This window comes from Melanaphis sacchari, unplaced genomic scaffold (genome assembly GCF_002803265.2).
Source record: "Melanaphis sacchari strain LSU unplaced genomic scaffold, SCAv2.0 Contig42_pilon_pilon, whole genome shotgun sequence".
NCBI lineage: Eukaryota > Metazoa > Arthropoda > Insecta > Hemiptera > Aphididae > Melanaphis > Melanaphis sacchari.
The window spans coordinates 2,641,432-2,666,387 of NW_020271275.1; the positions used below are offsets into that span (position 1 = coordinate 2,641,432).

General features: G+C 28.4%; 1 protein-coding gene across 4 annotated transcripts in view; it reads left to right on the forward strand.

Annotated features, from left to right (window-relative positions):
• The window catches only part of LOC112597619 (gamma-aminobutyric acid receptor subunit beta-like), a 47,008-nt gene that overhangs the window by 16,436 nt on the left and 5,616 nt on the right, over positions 1–24,956 (forward strand). For 2 of the 4 annotated variants that reach the window (XM_025343730.1, XM_025343731.1), the window contains exons 3-7: positions 15,102–15,169; positions 22,364–22,590; positions 22,797–22,879; positions 23,131–23,268; positions 23,953–24,237. In XM_025343730.1, the coding sequence (XP_025199515.1) occupies positions 15,102–15,169; positions 22,364–22,590; positions 22,797–22,879; positions 23,131–23,268; positions 23,953–24,237 (801 nt within the window). Of the gene's footprint in view, positions 1–1,526; positions 1,595–14,824; positions 14,864–15,101; positions 15,170–22,363; positions 22,591–22,796; positions 22,880–23,130; positions 23,269–23,952; positions 24,238–24,956 lie in introns of all 4 variants that reach the window. The other 2 variants (XM_025343732.1, XM_025343733.1) reach the window with 2 other exon arrangements.

A 24,956-nucleotide genomic window follows, 5' to 3' on the forward strand; every position in this document is an offset into this window, starting at 1 on the left:
TCACCGCATACGCGACCGGTCAACCGAAATAAATTAAAATCTCGTGGATTTCACCAGCAAAACGTCGTGAGGTACACTACCCAGTGTCGTTGGACTCAGTTTTATTGTTTTAAAATGTGTTATACATACCTAGTAAATTGTCAAGCACGCTCACACCTATATTTCTTTTGATAATTAATTTATCAAAATTCTAATATTATGGATTTTTAAATACACACTTTATATTTCCGAATTCCTGAGATTTTTTGTACTCTTGAGAAAGTGTCTTGTGCAGGCAATACAAACTTTTGATTTTTAGATAATAACTGCTTTTCTTAGAAGAAGGTTTTTTTTTATTTCAAAAAACATAAGTCTAAGTTTAACAATAAATTTTAAAAGTTCAAAAATATTATGCTTTGCTTATTGTTCAGATTTAGAGTAATTGCATTATTGGAGCAACAGAAAATAATGAGCATGCTTGGTAAGCCATCCTATTATTGTTATATACTTACACGTATGGCGTCTGAATTTCTTATTTGCAAACACAGATTGAAAAATATCGATTTCCATTTGTCAAACAATAATTACCATTTTTAATACATATAGAACTGTCCAATATAATAATATTACAACAGATTATATGGTACTTGTTAAAAAACGTTTCTCTTCACATTTTCTTCAAAATACATCTAAGTAGTTCGAAAGTCATACTTTATTTTCTACATTTTATGATTATTTTACTTTTAATGGCACGATGACCGCTACGGCCCGTTGATAATTTTCAGACAGGTATGCGTCCCATTACACTATATTACACGTATTACATAACATTACGCATTTGACGTGCGTGTGTGTCGATAATATTATGAAAATATATTTTTTTATTATATTTTTTGATCGTTTAGTAAAAATATTGACGTCTTTGAGCAGGTATTGAAATGAAATTTAAATTTAACGTCGTTCGAGCTGTAACTTTTAATTAAAATATAGAAAAAATCCAGTTTAGTACGTACAAATAATCATAAACGAACGATATTTTAATATTGGTTTATAAAGATATATGCCTAATTCAAGTCACAATGTGCATTATACTGGCCTTATAATAATAGATATATAGATTTGCAAACGAGTTAAAATATACGAATAACGTATATTATATTGTTTAGCTCAGACATCGAAATTATTGTAGGTTTATTTTATTAGTGTTATAAGTTATAATATAATATTTACAGGCACCTAGTCTCGTTTCTTTAGTCTTTAGTTATTACTTATAAGATTGTCGGTATTATATTACAAACGAATTATACGTTGACAATGTACGGTTAAGTATTTGTCGATTTAATATTATTGATATAATTATCAATATAATGTATATCAATATAATATGACGTGTTTTATAATATCTACACATATATACCATGATGATACGTACAATAAAATGTATGTTACATTTGTGTATAATATTATCGCAGCTTCAGAAAATTTCCAATAATTCGTATCATTTATGATTTTTTTTTTTTTTTTTTTTTTAATCTGCCGGGTTTCAGGTACTCCAGTAGAAGTCGGTGTCACCATGTACGTGTTGAGCATCAGCTCGTTGTCTGAAGTGCAAATGGTACAATAAATATATATTTTTAAGCAAACTACATTATATAATAATGTTATGCATATCGGACCACTTATATTATAATGTGTTTATTTTATTACTATTATTAATTTTATTATTTTTTTTTTTATAATTTAAACATTTTTAAGTAACTTAAATACACTCTATCTATTATTATATTATATTATCATTCTAGCTGAACTAGTTGCATCCAAACGAATATATTCTTAAATCATTAACCTCATCTAGTCTCATTATTGTTATTATTATTATGTTACAAACCATTTGGAACGCTTTGTTGTAATACATAAACGTTGGGTTTGAAGCACGTTGTAGACTGTCGTTTTATCGTTGTTGTCTATATATAGGTGTATACTATATATATATATATATATATATATATATATTTTTTAGTGTAATAAAATATATCCAAGAAATTTCGTAATAATATATATATATATATGTGTATACATTTATTTTTACAATTTTATTTTACAAACCAACAACGACAAGAGTATTATATAATTTAATATAAAACAAACTGTATGATAATCATCCTAACACACTCTGCACTTGATAACGCAACAGGTTTTATTATTGTAGTGAGCTTTACGCGTAGCATGTACACTTAGACATGTACATATTATAAATGGACAGAATAGAGTCAGATAAAAGCGTATAAAATGTAAAGGAGTGATGTATTTTGCGGCTGTTAAAAAATATTGTTTTGTCAATATCACACCTTTGCGTGTTTAATATTATTATAAATACATAAGCACCTATGTAATACTAGTAGCATTATTTATACGTCTATGAGATAAAATAAGGATTTTTTGATATGAACGTTCTCCTTATTACATTATCGTTTGTACAATTTTAAAAGCATTAGAAATACTTTTTTTTAACTACAAAAAAAAATTAAAATCTATAAATATTCATATAATAAATACATTTTTAACACAAAATGCATAATATAAAAGGCACACGTAGGTGTAAGCGTATATGTAATAATGATTTTATTGGTTAATTTTTTGTCTAGAGAGATGCTTAGATATTTAGTATTATTTTTTTGGGGAAATTGTATTGATATTGATTGATAAGTGAAGATCGTTGATGAAGCGTATAGTAAATATTACGTAGGTTGATTTTTCTCCATTAATTTTTCTTTTCCAGAGTTTTAAACAATTTTGGAGTTTTTTTAGGCGTTCTTGGAGTGAATTATTGAGTAAGTAGTGTCAGGATTTGAGGATAGTATCATCTGCGAATGTATGTTACATTCTAAAGTGAATTGTCGAAAATAAATATGTCATAGAGAATTGGAACTTGAATTTTTCTTTGAGGTATACCTGCATTAATGGGATAAGTGTTAGAACTTTCTTCTTCTCAATGCACAGCAAAATTGTCTTGTGATAGAAATACTTTAATATATATATATATATATATATATTCATATCGGATTGCAACTTGACAAACAGCACTGTGTCTCACTAAAATGTTGAAATGTTGAATGTACTCATATTGTACTAAAATGCAATATGATAAAACAAAAAAAAAAAAAAAAACCATCGACCAACGCCTGGACACGAAAACAATTATTGGCACCGTTACAATAGTATTGTTATAGCATGATGTGGGTACTATTCAAATAACGATAACTGCGGTGTCGAATAACCTTTACCAATTGCGTTGCCTGTTGTATATTATATAGTATATACGCGCCTATATATTATCAACGTACCCACGCACCCACACCACCCACACTCGCGGCGCGTCACAGGTTCGGGAGTGAATTCGTACGCCGTTTCTCTGTACTTTTGTAGAGAATATATTTTAGTTAAATCACCGTATTGATCTATTGATGGGCTTCGGACCACACGTAGGTACATAAGGTACGTGGTATACACTGCACCGCGCGCCAGCCGGCGGCCGTCCGAGAATTGCGGTGAAACGGTATTTGCAGAAAATCATTTGCGTTTTAGTACGTTTTTATGTAAATCCGACGATGTTCGCATCCGTATATTATAAATAATATAATAACACGTGAGGTTTCTCGTGGGAATACCAATGAAGTTTAATAGTGGCCGCCGCCGCCGCATTTTACGGATCTTGCGTCTTCTATGGCGCGAGCAACCCCAACCGACTGCGTAATAATAATATTATCAATAGCTACATATATACAATATACATATAACATACAATATAATATATTGCAACGTGTACAATATTATATTATAAGGATAGTCGATTTTTTTTTTTTTTATATACACTATTATTTTATATTTTTTACGCGTTCTGTACGTCATATAAATGATAAGTATAGAACACCAACGATGCAATCCGTTAAATTGACTACACACTTATTTTCTATAACTAGTTAGACATTTGTGTTTTTATACCATTTGGGTTTCGTACTAAATTTTGTAAAAAAAAATCTATAAAAACATACCATGAATAATAATATCTTGTTTCAAAGTATGCAATTAAAAATATTTGTAATTTATTTAAAAGAGAAAATATTTTGAAAACAATAACGATTAAAAAATATGAAAATAGTGAAAATATTGCTTTGTAATGACTTAAAATTGTGTGAAAAGATGTTTTAAAAAAAGTAAATATTTTTCATTATATCAAATAATCAAATATAATGTGTTAATTTTTTTTTTTACAGTACCTAGCTGCTATTATATGAGGTTTTAAATATAATACATATTGAGTTTTGCGAAGCATCTCATGCAATTTAACTTTAAATTTGATTTTGAAAATTGATGCAAGTCAGATTAATCACCCCGTATTTGATGATGCATCTATAAAATCAAAACATAAACATTTATGTATATAAAACCATCAAAATTATGGTATGTGTATCTGAAAACCATATGGGTTTATGTATAAAAATCGGAAATAGTAGCAGTGTCGTTCACCGCTCGTAAAATATAAAGTTGTGTATAATATAATCTATAAGTACGATGAATCTATAGTAAAGTAGTTGATAGTAAAGAAAAAAGGTTAAAAGAATATTATCACCTTTTATATCGAAGCGAAGATTTAGTGGTTGAAATTTCCGGTGAAAACAAAAATCAATCAAAACATTAGCTAACCTGGAAAATATCACTCCAACGGAAATGGGTGTTATTATTTTTATTATTGTCATATATGTATATATATATATATATATATATATATATGTTTTATGAAAACTTTACACGGAGAAAATCATTTATAAACGTTTACAATATTAGGATTGTATAAATAATATGTAATATAAGCTCGCGTTCAATATAATATTTTATATTTTCTTGGAAATTCACAGTCAAAAGTGAATGATTTTTTCTTCGGACAACGGTTTCACATCTGCTGCCTAAAATATGCTACTTTTTCGTATCGTCCAAAAGTCGGACGTAGGTGCGTATGATATTATGTTCGGACGAGGATGGCTTTGCATTATTGAGCGCGGCCGACTGTTTGATATTCATGGCCTGTACAGCAGCTGCGTTGGTCTGTGTCATTATTACAATGGAAACCTGCGCGCGACGAATACATATATTATGAAAAAAATATAAATATATATATATATATATATATATATATATATGAGACTTACAGGGTGACACACTTCTGTCTTCTTTCAGTCGATTTTTGCGTCTAGGCGTTTGATCTCGTCCAGGTCAATAGCTTTTTTTCTCAATTTAATATTTTTGTAACAATATTTTGAAAAAAATCTTCAATCCAGCAGTCTTTTTGTCTGTGCGATTATTTTTTCCCTGACGTTTAACATTCCTGATTTGGTTTTCGACCGACATATTATTATATATTATGTCAAAAATGATGGAAAATAGTTTCTCCGTAAATTAGTCTTTATAATATATGGTGGCCGTTTAGAGACTACAATATTGTTCCATAGTTGGGTGGGTATTGGTCGAAAACTTGAGTGACATACACGTTGTATCGTACGACCTATGACGTGTTGGTAGCCGATCCATCCGATGGTCTACTAGTTAACATAATGTAAAAACAACCAATGAGAAACTATTTACCGTAATTAGGTCAACTCGCGATTCAGAAATGCAGAAGAATAAGCCGTCAAAACGCTATCGCCGCGGGGAAATAAACAGACTATACTAGTAGGTACATTATTATTATTATTTTATATAATATACATTTAAGTGCTGCGATGGTGGTTTTTGCATTTCGTAATTAAAAAAATAAAAACGAGTTTACGTGTTCTGATCGTTTTTCTACTCTTTTGAAAATATATAATAACGACACTCGCGGTTGAGTGTCGAATAATAGTCATATAATAAATATTATAATACACGTTTTTTAAAATATATTTTCTCATTTAAAACTTATTGTTGTAAGCGCTTTATTACAATGAGTCACGGTTTTCCTCTGTAACTACACGTAACGAATTAAAGACTTATGTATACAGGTTATACAGGTACTATATAGCTATGGTATACAACTACAGCGCCTTTGTTAGATGGCCGTGCGATTTTTTTTACCCCCTTATAATCGCGTCACCAGCATAAAACGATCAGTTTTATACGCACTCGCGGCTCATAAAATCCATTGGGTTAATTTCACGAGGTTTTATATATATTTTTTTATTATTCCATCGTATGAATTCTCTAAAGCACAAAGATATTATTACATTTTTATGTTTATACCACATTATTACTTTATATAGTGCGATGAATAGTCTGATAAAATAGTTTCTGTTCTATCATCTTGGCAATTTATTTATAATTTAAGAATAGGAAAATTTATCGACTGTAATAACCTTTATTTTTCTTTTTAATAATGAATTTATTCAAATTCGACTTTTTAAAATTTTTTTAAAACTTTAAAGAAAATAGATTTTCGGTTATTTGTTCTTTTTTCTAAGGATAATAATCTTTGACAACGATGTACAAAATGAAATGTGTAGGTACGCATCTTATAATTATTATTCGTGTCATGTATTTATTTTCCTGCGTGAATATCAAGATATTAATTTTTTAGTAAAGAGTTTTTTTTTAATAAATGTTGGTGATTGAATATTTTATTATCAGTATCATACAATCGTTATCTTTATAGTGGTCGTATTCGTAAACAGTTGTAATTGCATTGAACAACTAGTTTATACCGACTCAGTAATATAATTATTTTGTCTATACATTGCGCCAGATTAGATGCAAGATAATGGTTTGTAGTATTAATAATATTATTAATTATTAATTAAATCTGTAGCTTAAGTCCTAGAGTAACAAAGAACAAACATCACATATTTATTATTCGGAAATAACGTGAAAAAAGTATTGGACACTATGGCCTAGTGCATTTGGCCCGATCATTTTATTTCGATTAATTATTAGTATCAGTATGTTTACACAATTTCAAACAATTATAATTATTAACTGTACGAGCTTTAAGTATATTATACACAACGTTTTAGCCAACGATGGAATAATAGATAATCTTTTTTTGACAGAATTTATTATTGTGAATTTAGAAGCCCTCTTAACTATATTTTTGACGATAGTTATAATATGTATTTGTATATCTTTTCAAAGAAAAAATACAACCTATTTTTTTATCATAAATTATAAAAAAGAAAATGTGTAAGAGTTCAATATGGGAATGAGCCGGTAATGCGTATGTCATCGGGTTGATGGAAGTGTAATAACAATAGCAACGTTAAGTGTAATGAGAGTAAAACACCGAAAGGAAAACCGCCAAGATCAGACAGCATTGAGAAATTTCCATATGAATTTAGAGTGAAATAGAAAAGAGCTAAACAAAAGATCTGAAAAAATGTATACCACTTCTGTTCTTTGATGATGTACAATGTTCATAGGATCGCCATCCAAATGTTTAATAGTAATGTACGACGAAGGTTTTTTGAGGTATCGTGACGACAGTTGTTATAATACATCTTGTAATATCATAATAATAAAATCAAAATATCTTTTATGACAACATAATATTGTATAATAATAATTACAATTTTCGCTCACAGTGGCATTGGATCTCTGCGCATATAACAGCGCCATCGTGTACCGGGTACGTTCTTTAGTAAAACGATATTTTATATAATTTTGTCATATCATACCCATCTACTATGGTCTTAAACTTCTAAATGATACATACTATGTTTGGCCCAAGTTTTGATAAAATAACACGAACAAGGACTCAACAAATCTAAAAATCTAAAAATGTATAATAAAGAAACGCTGTTCACGATTTTGATGGAAGTCTGCAGTGCGGTAATACGCAAAACTGTAATACAATAATAATAGTATAATATCGTTACGTATGGATGGCGACGGGTTGTATTATATATTATAGTAGCGCCGAACAGTGACTTCGTCGTAACGTGGCACGAACATCTTATGGGTAGAGAAAACAATATGATATTTTAAATACATAATATTATTATTAAATAATATAATAATGTACAATGCTATATGATTACATATTTACACACGTAAACACATTAATTTTCTCATCAAATTTCAATCGAAAACACCATATTCGTTTTCGCCGACATTTTAAAACATATCGTAATAATAGTATATTTCATACGTATCAGTGTTTATTTCTCCAATGCCAATAATTTCAATAATATAAGTATTTTTTCTTAAATAATAAGTATCTCACGTTAAACTTAAATGGATCACTCCGTATATGTACATAAATTACGATTGATCGTGTCGTTTAAAATGTATTAGTGATAATAAACGAAAAATAGACATAAAGTATGTCTTAGTATAAAAATATTGATTTCATAATGTGATTAAAAAAAAAAAAAAAATTTACATCAAAAGCTTAATTTCCTCTCTTCTACTTAATGACAGGAAGAGTTATTGCGTACTAATACATTTCTTTTTTTTGTTAATTTTTTAAAACACGTTTTTACTTATGTACGATACGGTATATATCGCCAATACAAAATCGTACGTTACAAAAATATTTCAAATTTAACATAATCCTATGAGAATATTTCGAGTTTAATACCTAAAGCAGAAAACAAAACTGACATGGCGTATAAATATAAGTTAGTTTTCGGTTCCGGTTCCCGATATTTTGCAGTTGTTTTTGGACCGCGACGAAAAATAATGCACTTCTATCAAATACAATCATAGTGCCGGATGTCGGATGATCATTTTTGGAATCATTTAGCATATAATATTACTTAATAACATAAATAACGCAGTGTACCTTGTATAAATGCGCAACAACTCGGGTAGGCCCCTGGTGCAACGTTTCGGGAAAATGGTGAAAAACATTAATCAACGTTTCATCGTAAAATTACATACGTCGTGTATTATAATGTTATATATCATGCTTTCTGTAACGAATATGAAGCCGTTCGTTATAACAATAATAGTAATAATAATAATAATATAATATACTGTCGGGAGTTGTATATTTATAAATAGATATATTTATTATATATGTTTATAAATGTATATTTATATCATATATGTTGTATGAATCCGAGTTGAAGATGATGGACATCACCGTCTATTCTATAATAATATGCTTGGTAAATCCTATTATGTTTTGTATATTCGACCGTGGTTGTGTGCGATAATTACTTTATTTTTTATTTATAATAATGATATAATATTTAATCTTCTTGATTTGGATAATTTTCAAGATTTTGTAGATTTCTAAGAATGAGTATTCCCACTTAATATATCACCATGTGTTAACTTTTTTTTTATTATTATTTCGGTCATAAAAGTTAAAAATAATAATATAATGGTATGTTATAAGAAATTGTCTGTCTTATTTCTTATTATAAATATACAGTTGTTTCATGTTTGGTAATTCGTGATGAGAAGGAACCAAAAGTCAAATTAAAAAAAAAAAAATCAGATTCATAGATAGGTAAAATAAAGATAAAAATAAATAGAAACGTCATCGGTTTCGTTTAAGAAAAAAAACAATATATCAGATGGCTAGTACACCTTATTATTTAATAATAAAACGCATACACATGGTGATTATTTTAACAGTTAACAAAACAGTTATTAATACAATTATTGTATTGCTCTTAGAATTTTTTTTTTATCTTTAGATACACTAAAAAAATACACCGTTACCAATATAATTATAGATCCGTTCAAAGTTTTAAATATTAAAATATATATATATATATATCACATAATTATATATTTTTTAATATTTTTTTCTTTACCTAAATAATTAAAATTATGAAAAACAATATTTTCAAATGTATTTTTTTTTCATACAATGCTTAATACTTGTTTACCGTTAAAATAATAATTTAATAACACGTCATACCATCCCTCGGTGGCAAATATAACGATATACACTCGTTGGTTATGTGTATATGATAATGCTATAAATAGCTCGTAGGCCAATTATTACGAATTCCCAGGACTCGGTCGCATAGTACCGGTCGGTCAATACGATTTTAGAACGCGAAATATTCGCCGTACACCACAACCATTAATAAATTGATGGAAAATTGACAATAACCAAGCTCCAGAAAATGATACAGTAATTATTACAATACCTTAACTATTAACTATTGATTCTGTGCGCGTATACAGGATTGATGAAAAAAAGAATTATAAAATCGAAGCTTATATTTTACATTATATATAAAATGTGAACCACCATTACAAAAAATGTTCACCTCCATTTTTTTTCTACAGCAATTCAAATTTTGATTTTTAGAAATTTTGAATAGGTATACTTAAAGACCACAATTATTAACTATTTAGATTTGTTATGTATTGAAAAAGTGTCCAGTGGCGATATAAGCTTTTTTACGTGTACAAAAACGTGAATGTCAAATGACGGATTACTAATATGATGTTATATCATATAATAAACGATTTATTTTTTATGGAAATTCGGTTTTTCAGTGTACCCAAAGTTATCGTTAGTTTACATGTAGTAATCTTGAAACGTTTATTCACGTCGAATACAAACAGCTAAAATTATAAAAACTGCTAAAAAAACATTCCTTCAGTACCTACCTTTTTATATGTATTCATATCGAAGTGATCAAGAACACAAGTGAAATTAATAATGTTTTTGCTCTTCCGAAAACGCAACTATACACATAATATATTGTTCATAAAAAGTTGTGTAGTGACTTATTGATGTCTTTAAACTTTCAATAATGGTACGCCCATAGTATTATACACAATACATATATTTATAGCAACATTATAACGTCTTTGTTTTAATCGCAAACGTATATTATAGCACGGTAATGTGAGTTTATTACTTTGCGTTATTAAAATGTCACATTTTTTCACACGTTCTGTTCACAAATTATAAGCACTGAACTTGTTAGTTTATATGATTGTAACATATTGATATTTATTATTTTGTAATTAAAATATCATGGCATTCACTTTGGAGTGTCAAATTAATGAACCATGATATGAATAATATTTTTGTAAATTAATCAGATCGATTTTGTGCTATAATCGATTAATACATTTTATACCTGATGATGATTTTTAACAACAAACTCTAAAGACATGATAAATAACGGTCGTAAACTCGTAAGTAATATTTGTGTTTTAAACGGCCAACCTACTGCAAAATATTTTTATTTCTCAGATAAGCCATAGTTTTTTATTTTATAACCGTTTAAATTGTACAGATAAGTCGTTTACCTAATAAGCCAGGTTAAGTACAATAATATAACAAAATTAAGAGCACGGATTTCTGTTTTGAAATCAAAATTTGATAATAATTTTGACAATAAATTACTATATACTATTGTAATGGCGAGAAGAACGTCATAAGCCACAGCAAAACGTTGGTTTCACTTGTATTACAAATTTTCCAAGCAAAAGATCTTGAAAATAAAATTTTAATTACCTATAGATAATGATTAAAATTAATACTTACCTAGCAATCACTCTGTATGTATGCAAATAGGACCTATCTCTCGATGAATGCAATAATATTGTTATAACACGTACGAAAATTTTAGCCCTCAGTAAAATTAATTAAATATGTCTCGTAGTAGGGTAGTTAAAACAGTGAGATAATATAATTTTGTAATGTATATATTATTTACAGGGTTATACTATTTGATTAAGTATGTGTGTTATTTTCACATTACTCACAGAGTTACATTGAAACGGTGTTGAAATAAGTAAGTGGAAGTGATTGCGATGGAGAGATTAGAGAAAGAAAATATTATGAAAATCCTACAGTTAATTCAAGCGTTAATAACTGGTTTTTTTTTTTTTTATAACGTGGACGGTGGCAGAAAAAATCCATTTAAAAAAAAACTTGTTGTCCACGTGCGTAAATTTTTCCATCAGACTTGTTCACCCACGTTCCTTTTTCAACGGCTCAACAAGTTTTCATATAACCAAAATGAATCATCCAGAACTATCTTATACAGAGAGATTCACTTAGTATGTTTTTCCCAATTTTCGCAGTTTATACTGCATATATTCAAAAATTGATTTAATTAGAATTTTAAAATGCACATATAACTTAAGATCATAATTCAAAATTATTGAGATTTTTTCTACTACTGTGTGTCTTGTGGTGAAACAAACATTTAGTTTAAAAATAAGAACTCTGATTTTTTATTGAACATGGTTAGGTGTAAACTGTTTTGAAAATATTTATGTATTAATTCAAAATATAAACGAAATATCTTCGTTATTAAAATACTTATAACATGTTAAGAATAGTTATCATTTTAAATGGTTTAAAAAAATATATTTTATATGTATTATAATATCAAACTATTTTAACAAATTATAAATATTGATAAATTGATATCAATAACTAAATATTTAAAATTATCATACTGCCTATTTATATCTTTCAAACATGTTATTATTATTATTTTTATTTTTATTATTATTATTATTATTATAGATTGTTAAGATTAAAAAACTCAAAAACTACTTGTTTGAAGTTTGTTTTTTTTTTTAAGTCGATATTTTCAGAAAATTATCCATTTAATATTTTAAGTAGAAAAGGAGGTTCTCAAATTAAAAAAAATAAAAGTTTGTATCTTCATATAAAACCTCATAATTATTACAAAGTACTCTAAGTATATTAAAAAGTTCCAAAAAAAAAAAAAGGTTTTGAACAACTGTATTATTAAAGAAAAAAGGGGATGAGCATATTTGGTAAAGCACTCTAAAATAAATTATAATAATATTGTACTAATCAAAGTTTCGAGTTCGATGCACTTAGATAAATGAATGCGTGCAATAAATAATTTTATAATCATTAAGTAAAAATCACGGAATGAAATTGACCAAAATAAAATATGTTATTATTTTGGTGATAAAGGGGTGACATTTCAATTTTCATATTATATAAGGTTGCTAAATAACGGGCCAAACTTTTCGATAACCTTCACTTGTAAACTTTTTTCTCTTTTCAATATTATATTATTCTATTTGATTTGTATTTTTATTTTTATATGAAAAAACTGTGCTCATAAAGAAATATTTATTCATAAAATTACCTTACAATACTCAATACATAATAATTTATATTTTTACTATTTATTACATTATATGAATTATTTTAGTTTTGGCTAGTTCGGCATTTTTTCATTCACGCTGCAGAAGATTTTTATTTATAATATTAAACGTATAGAATATAATAAATTTCTTACTCTACTAAACATTATTTTAAGTAAAATTTTACACCATACAAAGGTTTAAAACAAAGATTAGGTCATCATTTTTTTTAAATGCAATCAACTGTAAATTTACAGTTTCTTATTTTGTATTAAAAAATTTAATTTAAATATTATTGATATCTTGTTAAATGATTTTCGTAAAAGTGTAAAAGAAAAATAAATTAATTTCATATTGAAAAATTGATAATAATCGATAATAAAATAAATATATATCTATTTATTTTTTAGAATAATCAATCTAAAACTATGAAATTTTTGTGGTTTGATTTTTGGTTAGGTATGAAAAAAAGGAGAAGGCAAAAGGGATTAAATTAATTTTCAGTTAAAAATTTGTATGTCTTATTTTATTATCTATTCAATGATATTAATTCGTAGTAAGTGGAAATATTTCAAAATTCAATCCCATAGGAAGTAATAATAATATATAGTAAAATTAACTTATCTTAAAGTTCAAGAGACCAAGAAAATTATGTGATAATAACCGATATGCATAACAACCAAATATAAGTATACATATTATATATTACAAAACTGTTAAAATTGTATTAGATTTCTATCCTAGTTATTTCCATTATCAATAAATAAAATACATTTTAAGAACAAATTGAAAAACAAGTCTGTTGTTTTTTGTTTATTACAGTATTTTTTAACTATATAAACATTTTGTTATATTTTTGTTTAAACTTGAGAAAAATATTGTTTCAGAACATATATTTAGCCATATAATTTGACACTGATTATTTACTTTTCATAACATGAATAAAATATCTGTCTAAGTTCACAAATAATTTACGTCATAACAACCGATAAAATTAAGATATATTAGTAATATAGTAGTTTTGCAGAAATCTTTATATTTATGTTCTAAACCTAAAATTTCATGAAATCCGGTGTAATTTTAAACTATTTATTCTGTAATCTTGTATATCTTCAGCTTGTAATTAGAGCACGTAAACAAAATGTAATTCATGAGATAACGCACATAGTGGAATCAATGAATCTCGAAAATGTTGATATCACGGGGAAAAAACTCAACATCGTGACTTAATCTACACTTTTCTATAAATACATCATTTTAGTTCTTGCCGATGGTATTGAATAATATTCCAATTTTTAAAAGATATGAAACAGGTAAACCTATATCAAATTTCTTTTGTGACAATACACGCTTATTTGACTGACATTTTAAACAGCTATATATATATATAATACGAGCTCAATGATACTCATACAATAATATTGGATAAGCCTTAAAATTTATCTTTTCGATGTCTGCTATTGACAACGATGTCTATAATGACATCCAACTTGTGGAATTTTGAACAGACGTAAAAAAACTCAACTCCGATTATATGTATCATATCACGAGTGTACGTTTATAGTTAGAACACAAGTATAGCTATAGGTATATAAAATAGTTGTATTATATTGTATATTATGTATGTGCGGATTGTATTAATATGTCACGTTCAGTAGTCGATCCGTTCGCGACTGAATCTGATGATTTTATTCAAAAATTTCAAAAAAAAAAAAAAAAAATTTTATGGATGATATTTAAAATACGACATTTAACCTTTTAGGTTGATTATGTTTGTCAACGGGATCAGAGGGGAATAAAGGTAAAAATATGAGATTTGTAATTCTAAACGATACAAATATTAAACAAAATTCTTTGTTGTTTTATTCTTTTTTCGTTTAGTTTTTATTTTATTTATTATTATTATTTTTTTTTTAATCATACTATATTGAAATTGTAAATCCATTAATATTATAATACATAGAAAAATAAACCCTTTTATGTATACTTGTGGAATAGTCATACATAATTAGTATTGACGTTTTAACCTATCATTGCAGGTCCCCCAGTAGAGGTCGGAGTCACCATGTATGTTCTCAGTATAAGCTCCGTGTCCGAAGTACTCATGGTACAAATAACCTAATAATAATAATAAAATATTTTTTTTGTTTTAAAACGTTTTTGTTATTTTTAAATTTTTGACATTAATCATATGATACGAAATAATATGATTTTGTTTATTTTTAAGAGTGTTTCTATATTCGTATAATATATTATGTTGTATTAATCGATATTATAATATGTCTCAAATATAATATTAATATTTATATATTATATATATGTATGTAATACGCATACATATTTAAAGGCTTACATAATATTATGTGTTTATATGTATGCTGTATATACGTATAACAGGCTGATCGAAAATTCACGACGGCAATTTTCTAATGAAAATATGCAAAATTGAGAAAATCGTATAAATGGAAATATGTTATTATATTAATCAAAAATTATGAAACTGAGTAACAACTTATAAAGATCCTGATTTCTTACGTTAAAAATGTATATTCTCGTTTCTAAGCTTGTTATATTACATGGTTTATCAGATTTAATTTAGAGGAGTTTGAAAAAAAATCTCTCAAGCAATAATTATTGCATTTATTTTAACGCTTTAATCGTATTATAATAATATAATATTCTTCTCCATTTCGAATATTCATGTTGAAGAACATTGCTGGAAAACGAAATTTTGATCATACTGTATACATATGTATATATATACATACACAGGCGTATAATATTATCATTATTTTTGAATTGTTTTTATTATTTTGTGTTCCAATAATACGTCCGTTTGAACAGACGCTTTCTTTTGCTTATTATTTTGTTTCAAAACATAATGTTTGAACGACTCGTGGAAACATGAAACAATATAATATTATATTTTATTTACAATGTCGTTTTTTTAGCGAGCCAATTTTATCGTTATTATTGACTTTATAATTATTTAAGTTATGATTCGTCATAACTAAAAATCGCTACGAAAACTACGAAAGGAACCAAATGACGTTCCCTGCATGCAATTCTGGTGCTTGACAATTGCGGTGTCCACATAACCATCTGCGTCACCATAATATGCGTACGACGCTTTGTTATTATTTGATAACATGTGTTTATCAAAACTAAAATAATAAATTCTATCATATCGTATGTTGTACAGTGGTCGAAGTTGATCAAAACAAATGGGAGGGATGGCTAGTAACAATATTATAGGTTATTATTTGTGCTTAATGGTTACTACCGAATCGGAACGATTTTACATGCCGTCGCAGCAATACATTTATGTTTCGTTTCATTAAAAAAAAAAAAAAATCAATGATCAATGGCAGTCTACATTATTTGCAAAGAAAATGTTTGATTGACGCAGCATATTATTGTATACATTATTATCGTTGCATAATTGTAGTGTGACTTCGAATCGACACTTAATAATTATTATGAACGAGTCAGCGATCAAGCAATTATTATTATCAGATTAATAATATAGCTCGATCGGTAATTATACGTACTTTTTGAGCTATAGCGAAATGGAGGTTGTGATAGTACAAACACGATTTGTATTGATTTAATACGTATTTATATTGCTTAGTAAATTATTTGTTGACGTACATTTTTTTATTCTTTAGTCTATCCATTAGCGTGTAAAAATCATGACGAGGAAGTTTATCTATTCATCACTGTTAATAATATTTCGTTATGAAAACTGACCGGAAATCAATTTGGAGGCTACCGATGATTGACGAACAATTAAACTACATATTAAAGTAGTATTAAGTTCTAGAAATTCCTTAATTTAAATAATCCAAAATATCTGTCACGTCTCAAAGAGAGACTGAATTGAATGACACCACACAAGAGATTTCCTATACATAACTATAATATGAAGAAGATCGGTCACGAAAATAATAATAATATAATACATGTATATGTTATACAAAACGTGTGTAACGAAATCAAAACATGTGTAACTGTATAAAAATGTAATACTTACGATAGTTTTCCGCAGAAATATCCAAATAATTATTTTTTGTTCTGTAGAATGGCATTGAACATGATTTCATGACAAAAACCCTGACTCGTATAATTATTTATTCTCCTTCATAATACTATGCGAACGGTCCCCGTGACGTACATTATTAAATCATTTTCAAAAGCACCGATGTCGATCAATCGCCGTCACTGGACCTAATCTTAAAATAATAATATACGAACCGGAACGCCACAAAAACTAGTGTGGTGATCCCGTTAAAATTGTATTTTGAACGCAAACGATTCTGTACGAAGCGAAATTCAAACTATCCAATACGTTCTAACTATTAACAAGGAAGGTCACAAGTCGACCGCATCAAGATTTCGAGTCGAACGCGACACCCTTAATTTTTCTTAGAATTTTTTTCAAATTACAATCTTGTACTTAACTCACACATGAGCGAGATAGATGACGGTAAAAAAAAACATATATTATACCAAATATTCACTCTGAAATTTTTATTTAACCGCCAAAATAATTCTGTTTGTCAGTTATCATTGTTTAAAATTTGGAGAGAACATTGTTTTTATAGTGTAAGTATCTTTTTGAAAATGTAAAAAAAATCAAAACCTTTAGGGTGACGAGGGCGTTGGCAAAATTTGTGTGATTAAATTTACTCGATACTCAGTAGGTATTAATGCTCTTTGATACAATTTGTGAAACACGCTTATCCATTACTATAGATTCTCGAATCGTCATGATATCTTATCATAAGAAAACTATTGAAATGCGAGAAGTTGTGAGAAATAGCGCCATGTATTTTTGTATAACTCCGTTCAATGTTCCGAAAAATAGCATCAATGATAATATAACGGTATACGTAATATATATTATGGTTATAGTCATAATATGTATGTAGTATATTATAATATACGTGTGGGTTTGTTGGATTTTATTATTATTATTATTAGTTTCTTTTGTCGCAATATTTTCTCGAGTCTCGTTATTATTGCACCGCCATCGAAAAGTTTACCAGTACAGAAATATCACGCTAGACCGAATTCGCGGCGCCTAAAACACAATGCAACAACACATATCATTATAAGATAATAATAATAATAATATTGCATTACGACATGATTTATACAATGTACACAGACGCAAACGGTGCGCGTCACACTGTTATTTGCGATCACATCACACGCCGTTATACATTGTGTACATTAGCTATAACGACTCTTTTATGGGTCCAATAACGATGTCATGCATCGTAATAACATTATTATTATAATTTTATTTATAATAAAGTCGTGCACGTCGGCGGCAATGCTCGATCATAGTTGTTTGGCGAGACACGAGCACTCAGCTGAGACCGCGATCTCCGTCGTCGAAGTCCTCTTAGGTGCATTTTTTTGTTCACGCGCGACGCTATGCTATTTATATTAGTATGTTTATCGTCGTAATACGTCATACGTAAAACGTGTCGATCAAATTTCATCGTCGATCAGATGGACGCGAAAGGTGTGTTACATGATATAATGACGTCTAGCGTAAATAAATAAATAAATATATATAATAAAATTATGTATATAATGAGTAAAGAAACGCTTGTGAGTGATGTTTCTTTCTATTATTAATATTTTTTTCCCTTCGCTCTAAACCCCCGATTAAGGTCGTGTTTGTACATCGAATAGACGTTCCACCAACGACCGAGTGTCAAAAAACACAAACACCCTTCACTCGAGTTGTTCTATATAATGTGCGTGTAATATACACCGATTTTGCGTTTGTATATTATTTCTGCGCGTGTTGGATTCTAGCAAAACTGTTTATTGCACATCGCAAAAGTTTATAAAAATGACGTCATTGTCAACAAGCGAAAATCCCGGACAGCATGATTTTATAACAGTCATTCGTGTTACAGGCATTTTATTGTATTAGCAAGGCTATAATTAACTAATTTTAATATCTCGTTTGAATAAGGTTTAAATAGAAAAAATATTAAGTTAATTAACCTTACATAATAATTAAATTGATTTTCTAATTAATAACTCGCATATCGTGGTAATAAAAAAATTCGCTGGGATGAAAGTTACATTTAAAAAAAATGTAATGCAACGTTATGTAACTTAGTTAAAAGAAACTTCATTATTTAAATTTAATTTAATTTTATAAATCGTTAATAATTGCCAGTCTTATTTATGCATATTGGAGTATCAAATTTACGATCTACACAGAAAGTAATTTTTTAATAATCCTTCCGTAGCCGGCCGAATTTAATTTCACATGTATTCTCGGTGATGAGTTTAATTAAAAATGAATAAATAAAGGTCCTTATTGACACCGACCACAAACTTATTTTTCTTATTATGTCATCGTTGCCCATTTCGGTATTTGAAGTTATAGTACCTATAATTATATTCAAGTTTCAATTCGTAATATTTTTCCTAGCATAATATTTAACGTAAAAACGTTAAATTAAGCACGAAAACCAACAGATAAAAAAACCGTGACCGTCTGGTATTAAAAAATACATATTCTCATCATAAATATTTGTTTTCACGACCAAAAATAGAATGCGTATCTATCATAATTTAGGTAAAATGAAATTGTATATTTTAATATTTGGAGACGCGACACGGATTGAATCGTTTGTACTTATTGTGCAATTGGATAAAACGTTTTTGATTAATGTAAATTATAAATGCGTTCGATAAAATATTTTAATTAAAATCTAGACGAGGATTACAATATAAACTGACTGTTATGTAACGACAATATATTAATTTATCAAATGAAACCTGATATGTGTATTTATATATTATTACGTCGTATTAAGTCAGATCAAAGGCTACGTATAGTCTATTATGTAGTGTACCTTTTATCTTATTTTAATTGATTCTTGTCATAATAGTTTACATTAATCACGATTTACTGAAAAATTTCCAGAATTGGGCCTAGCTCAACTTTAAGTCACGACACGGCAACGATGTAGCTATAAACTCGGCTTTAATGTATTATTTATCATACTGTCTATAAGAGACTTTTAGCACATTTTTTGTTTTGATTGTGATTCTTGTGATGTATTAGGTGGTTTAACAGAAGTATGTTCAAAATCTGACGTATAATATCCCTTAAATTTTCACGTTTACTAATTGCAAAATATATTTTCCATTCTATCAATACCAAGAGATCACGTTCGATGTTTGTGGTTCGACAATTCCGAAACACCTTAATTATTTTCGTGCGCAGTCCTTCAATCTTATAAAATGGAAAATTCATAAAATTATTATGGTTTAATACTATATGTAAACAAAGATTATTTTTATCATGAACTATGGGTAGGTTTATTATTGTTATTATGAACGCTAAGTGGCCCGCAAGTGGACCAAGACGGTGATTCCAATTAGCGTACAGTCGCAAATTTGAATACGGGCGCCATCTCTTTCTCTTTAAGCAAGCAACCAAACACCTTCCCTCAAACATAACTTAAACTTACGGATGTCTTGGTAAAATTTCTAAGAAAAAAAAAGGATAAAAAAATGAAAATGAATTATTATCATAATGAACGAACACTGAACGTTCATAATGTTATAGTACTGGTACACCTAATACAATAAACAATTTGTTTGATTTATGTGGAATAGCAGACAATATAACGATACACAGTAAAATTACCTATGTATAATATTATTAAATGATGATATCGCATGTTTTGATGCATGACGTAGATTGCAATTAATACACGCCATGGTTTTTCGCGTCAAAGCATGATGTCGAAAAAATTTAAAATAAAAAACGAACAATTGTTCTAAAACTGTTTCAATCTGCGGGAAGTATACAATATTATAAAATATTATTCAATAAGGTGATTCTTTTGTCGTTTTTATATCTTAGAAAATACGAGGGGTATTTCGATTTTAAGCTTTAAGGATAAATTATACTGAACGACCAAAAAAAAAAAAAAAATGTCGAATGATATAACATCACGTCTTTGAACGCTTAAAAAAAAAAAAAAAAAAAAAAAACAAATAATTAATTGATTTGAAAAAAATTCTTCGTGTATGCTAAGATATTGGTTCGTTTACGACGAGAGCATCACCGCGCATAAAATGTATATACATTATACACACATACTTATGCATAATAATGCACGATAAACCTACGAAAGACCTTAGCGTGTGCATTTTAATTCTTAGCCCTGTTGCATGTCTTACCCATCTATTATACTTGTATTTTACATTGTTATCATTGTTATTATTATCATTATTATTAATTATTATTATTATTATTGTTATTATTACTATTATTATTATTATACTTGATCTCACAGTAATATTTGTTCACTTATATAGTATAATCATAATATAATATTGTGACGAACGAAAATATTAGTTACGTATCGTTACCATTACGATATATAATATATATTAGACAATAATATTATAGTAGTAATGAATACTATATTTTTGGATACTTTCAAACGTCTTGGTGAAATTTCTGCGTATAATTTGACTTTGAAAAAATGAATTTATTTTCCGCTTACGTATAACTTACGGTTACGGTTATCACATCAATTAAAAAAAAAAACCTACTTCAACGTAGAATACTACAATGACTTGTAGTTTTATGAACTTTCCGACACATTATTATTAAGCTCTGTCGTTAGCGGTGAGTTAAATTCGAGTAAAAATTCTTAAAGAACCGGAAGGAACGCTAATCTTTTGATCAATCAGCTGTTCAAGAACCATTCGCGATCTCTTTAGACGTTTGATCGTATCAGGTCCGGCCGACCAATGACTTAGACGATCGTAGATCGTAGTTTATCGTTAAATTTCATAAACTCAGTCTTGTAGAGCACTCGTGTAAAAGTATTCTAATAATTCTTAAATAATACTATATAAGGTATTTTCAATATTTTTTAAAAGTGCCCAAATTTAAAATTAATTACCAACTTTTTAAATATTTTTTTCATATTAAATTTTCTATTTTCAATTGAATCACGTAAAACAATAATAAAAAAATGTGGTTTTTTTTGGCTTCTAAATTAAAACAAAATATAATCAAAAAATATAAAGTTATTGGTAAATACCTAGATGTAAATTATTTTTTTGAGTATCTATGTATGTACTTGAATACTTTTAAAACGTACTTTTTACAAGACTGTTATCATAGTAATTTATTATATTATCATTCTAATATACCAATACGCGTATATAATAGATCACATTAAAATATCTATACTTACCATATACTCACTATCACCGTCGTTGTTCGCGAATTTTGCAGGACTTTACGCTGGACTTTTACTTCAGACAGTTCTGGACCGATCCCCGGTTAGCGTTCACTAAGCGGCAGGGTGTCGAGACCCTATCTGTGGGATCGGAATTCATCAAGAATATCTGGGTGCCTGACACGTTCTTCGTTAACGAGAAGCAGTCGTACTTCCACATAGCGACCACCAGTAACGAATTCATCCGGATACACCATTCGGGGAGCATAACGCGGAGCATTCGGTAACTACATAATGCATCACGACTATATTATATTATTATAATAATAAGTACTAGAGGGCTCTGATAAATTTCCATTTTCAACCATTTCTGATATTCCTGGGAAATTTTCTCCGTAACCCATGTTTCACTCTCCTTCTTTGCATCCTAAAATGTTATATCTGTAATTCAATATATACTTACTTTTTTTTCATTCTTAATTTTCACAGCCTAACCATCACCGCGTCATGTCCCATGAATTTGCAGTACTTCCCGATGGACCGACAATTGTGCCACATCGAGATTGAGAGCTGTAAGATTAATAATTTTTTTTTTTTTTTTACAAACCGTTGTCGTACAAATAGCAACCACCACGTATATTATATTATATAAAAAATAAACGGTGTTGTTTTTAAACTGTATAATAATAATATGCTAGGCGCTAGCTACGACGAATGACGGTTTTAAAATATATGATAATATAAATCTAAAAACCTATGATGTGTAATAATAAATTTCGTTTTTCATCTGACGAGTGTTTTTCTTTTTCTGTCTTATTTTTAGTCGGATACACGATGAGGGACATCAGGTATAAATGGAATAAGGGACCAAACTCGGTGGGCGTGTCCAACGAAGTGTCTTTGCCGCAGTTCAAAGTGCTCGGGCACCGTCAGCGAGCGATGGAAATAAGCTTGACTACGGGTACGACGATCGATAAACGATCAATAATAATAATTGATAGTTTGTAGCTGGGGCGTGGGACCCTTTTCGGCCATTCTGTAATAACTGTTTTCAGTCAGTAAACTATTTTGGTCACAAATGTAAGATTTTATTTCTGTTGCCGATTTTTATTGTAAACATATATTTATTATATTTATTTTGTCACGGTTGCGTTGAACGTGTATACGTACCGCAACTTATAGATTAAGTTTCGTGTTAATCACTAATGGATATTTATTTTAATGAATAATATTGTAAAATTTATAAAAAGTAATTGCATTAAATACGTATCTAAGTGTTCGATAATTTAATATTTCAATTTATTTTATATTTTTTGTTGTAATTGTTAACTTTATAATCTAGAAAATTTTTCTTATAAATATTATAATAAAAAAAAAAAAACGTTAGTACAGTATTATTATTTAACGGGCAAATTGGAAATATCCTTATCTGGGAGGAAGGAGAAATTTGTATAGGTATAAATTTTAATGAGTGTAAACATATTATGATTGTATCGAATGGTTCTTAAAATTTTGGTATTTTAAATAATTTATGAATAAAACAATTTACTGACCGAAAGATGATAGTTTGATTTTGGCCAAGATCAGTTCCGCTCTATGATCAATTATGTTGCAATGTAGTGACGACAACCGTCAACTGTTGCAGGAAACTATTCGAGACTGGCTTGCGAAATCCAATTTGTGCGGTCCATGGGATACTACTTAATTCAGATCTATATACCAAGCGGGCTGATCGTCATTATATCGTGGGTAAGCTTTTGGCTAAATAGGTGCGCGACACCCGCCCGCGTCTCGTTGGGTGTTACCACTGTGCTGACCATGACTACGCTCATGTCATCCACCAATGCTGCACTGCCGAAGATATCTTACGTCAAGTCTATCGACGTTTACCTGGGCACGTGTTTCGTCATGGTTTTCGCTTCACTCTTAGGTGAGTGGTTACACTATGATATTATTAATACTGTATACTGTTGATGCCATATGATCGGTGATAAGCTTTTTGCTTACCGTATTTATGTTTTCCATACTACCACTGTTATAGTGGTAGGTATTGTTTTTATATTAATTTAATTGCGCTATGATGTTTTTAACGTATTTTCATAAGGTTATAAATCCTAACTTCCACGAAAATTAAATAAAAAAAAATATTATTGGGCTAAGCTTTTTTTTATCTGATGACATTTTATTTTTTATTTTTTTACTTCTTATGCCCCCCCCCCATGTAGTATGCCGTGTATCTCTTTTTTTTACTTTTCTTAGGTTTTAACATAACTTATACACCTGTTTAAACCACATAACTAGAATAATAGAGGTTATTAATACTAAAACGTTTGTTTGATTTCTTTTTATTTCAATGTTTGAATACCTAGTTACAACCAGCGTTCAAAATCCAAAACCTGATAAAATTATCTCAGTAAATACCCCAATTAATAATAATATTATTATACTGATCACATGTTCTCCTCCACAGTTGTAATTTTTCTATTGTTATTTTAATTAAAATAATATTATAACTGTATAATATAATATAATAATTTAATTATATTTTGTATTAATTATTTTTAAAAATCATATCGCTTACATGAAGACTCTAATTTCCAGTACACTAATCTAAACCTTTCATGATTGTTTATTTATATGACCTTACGG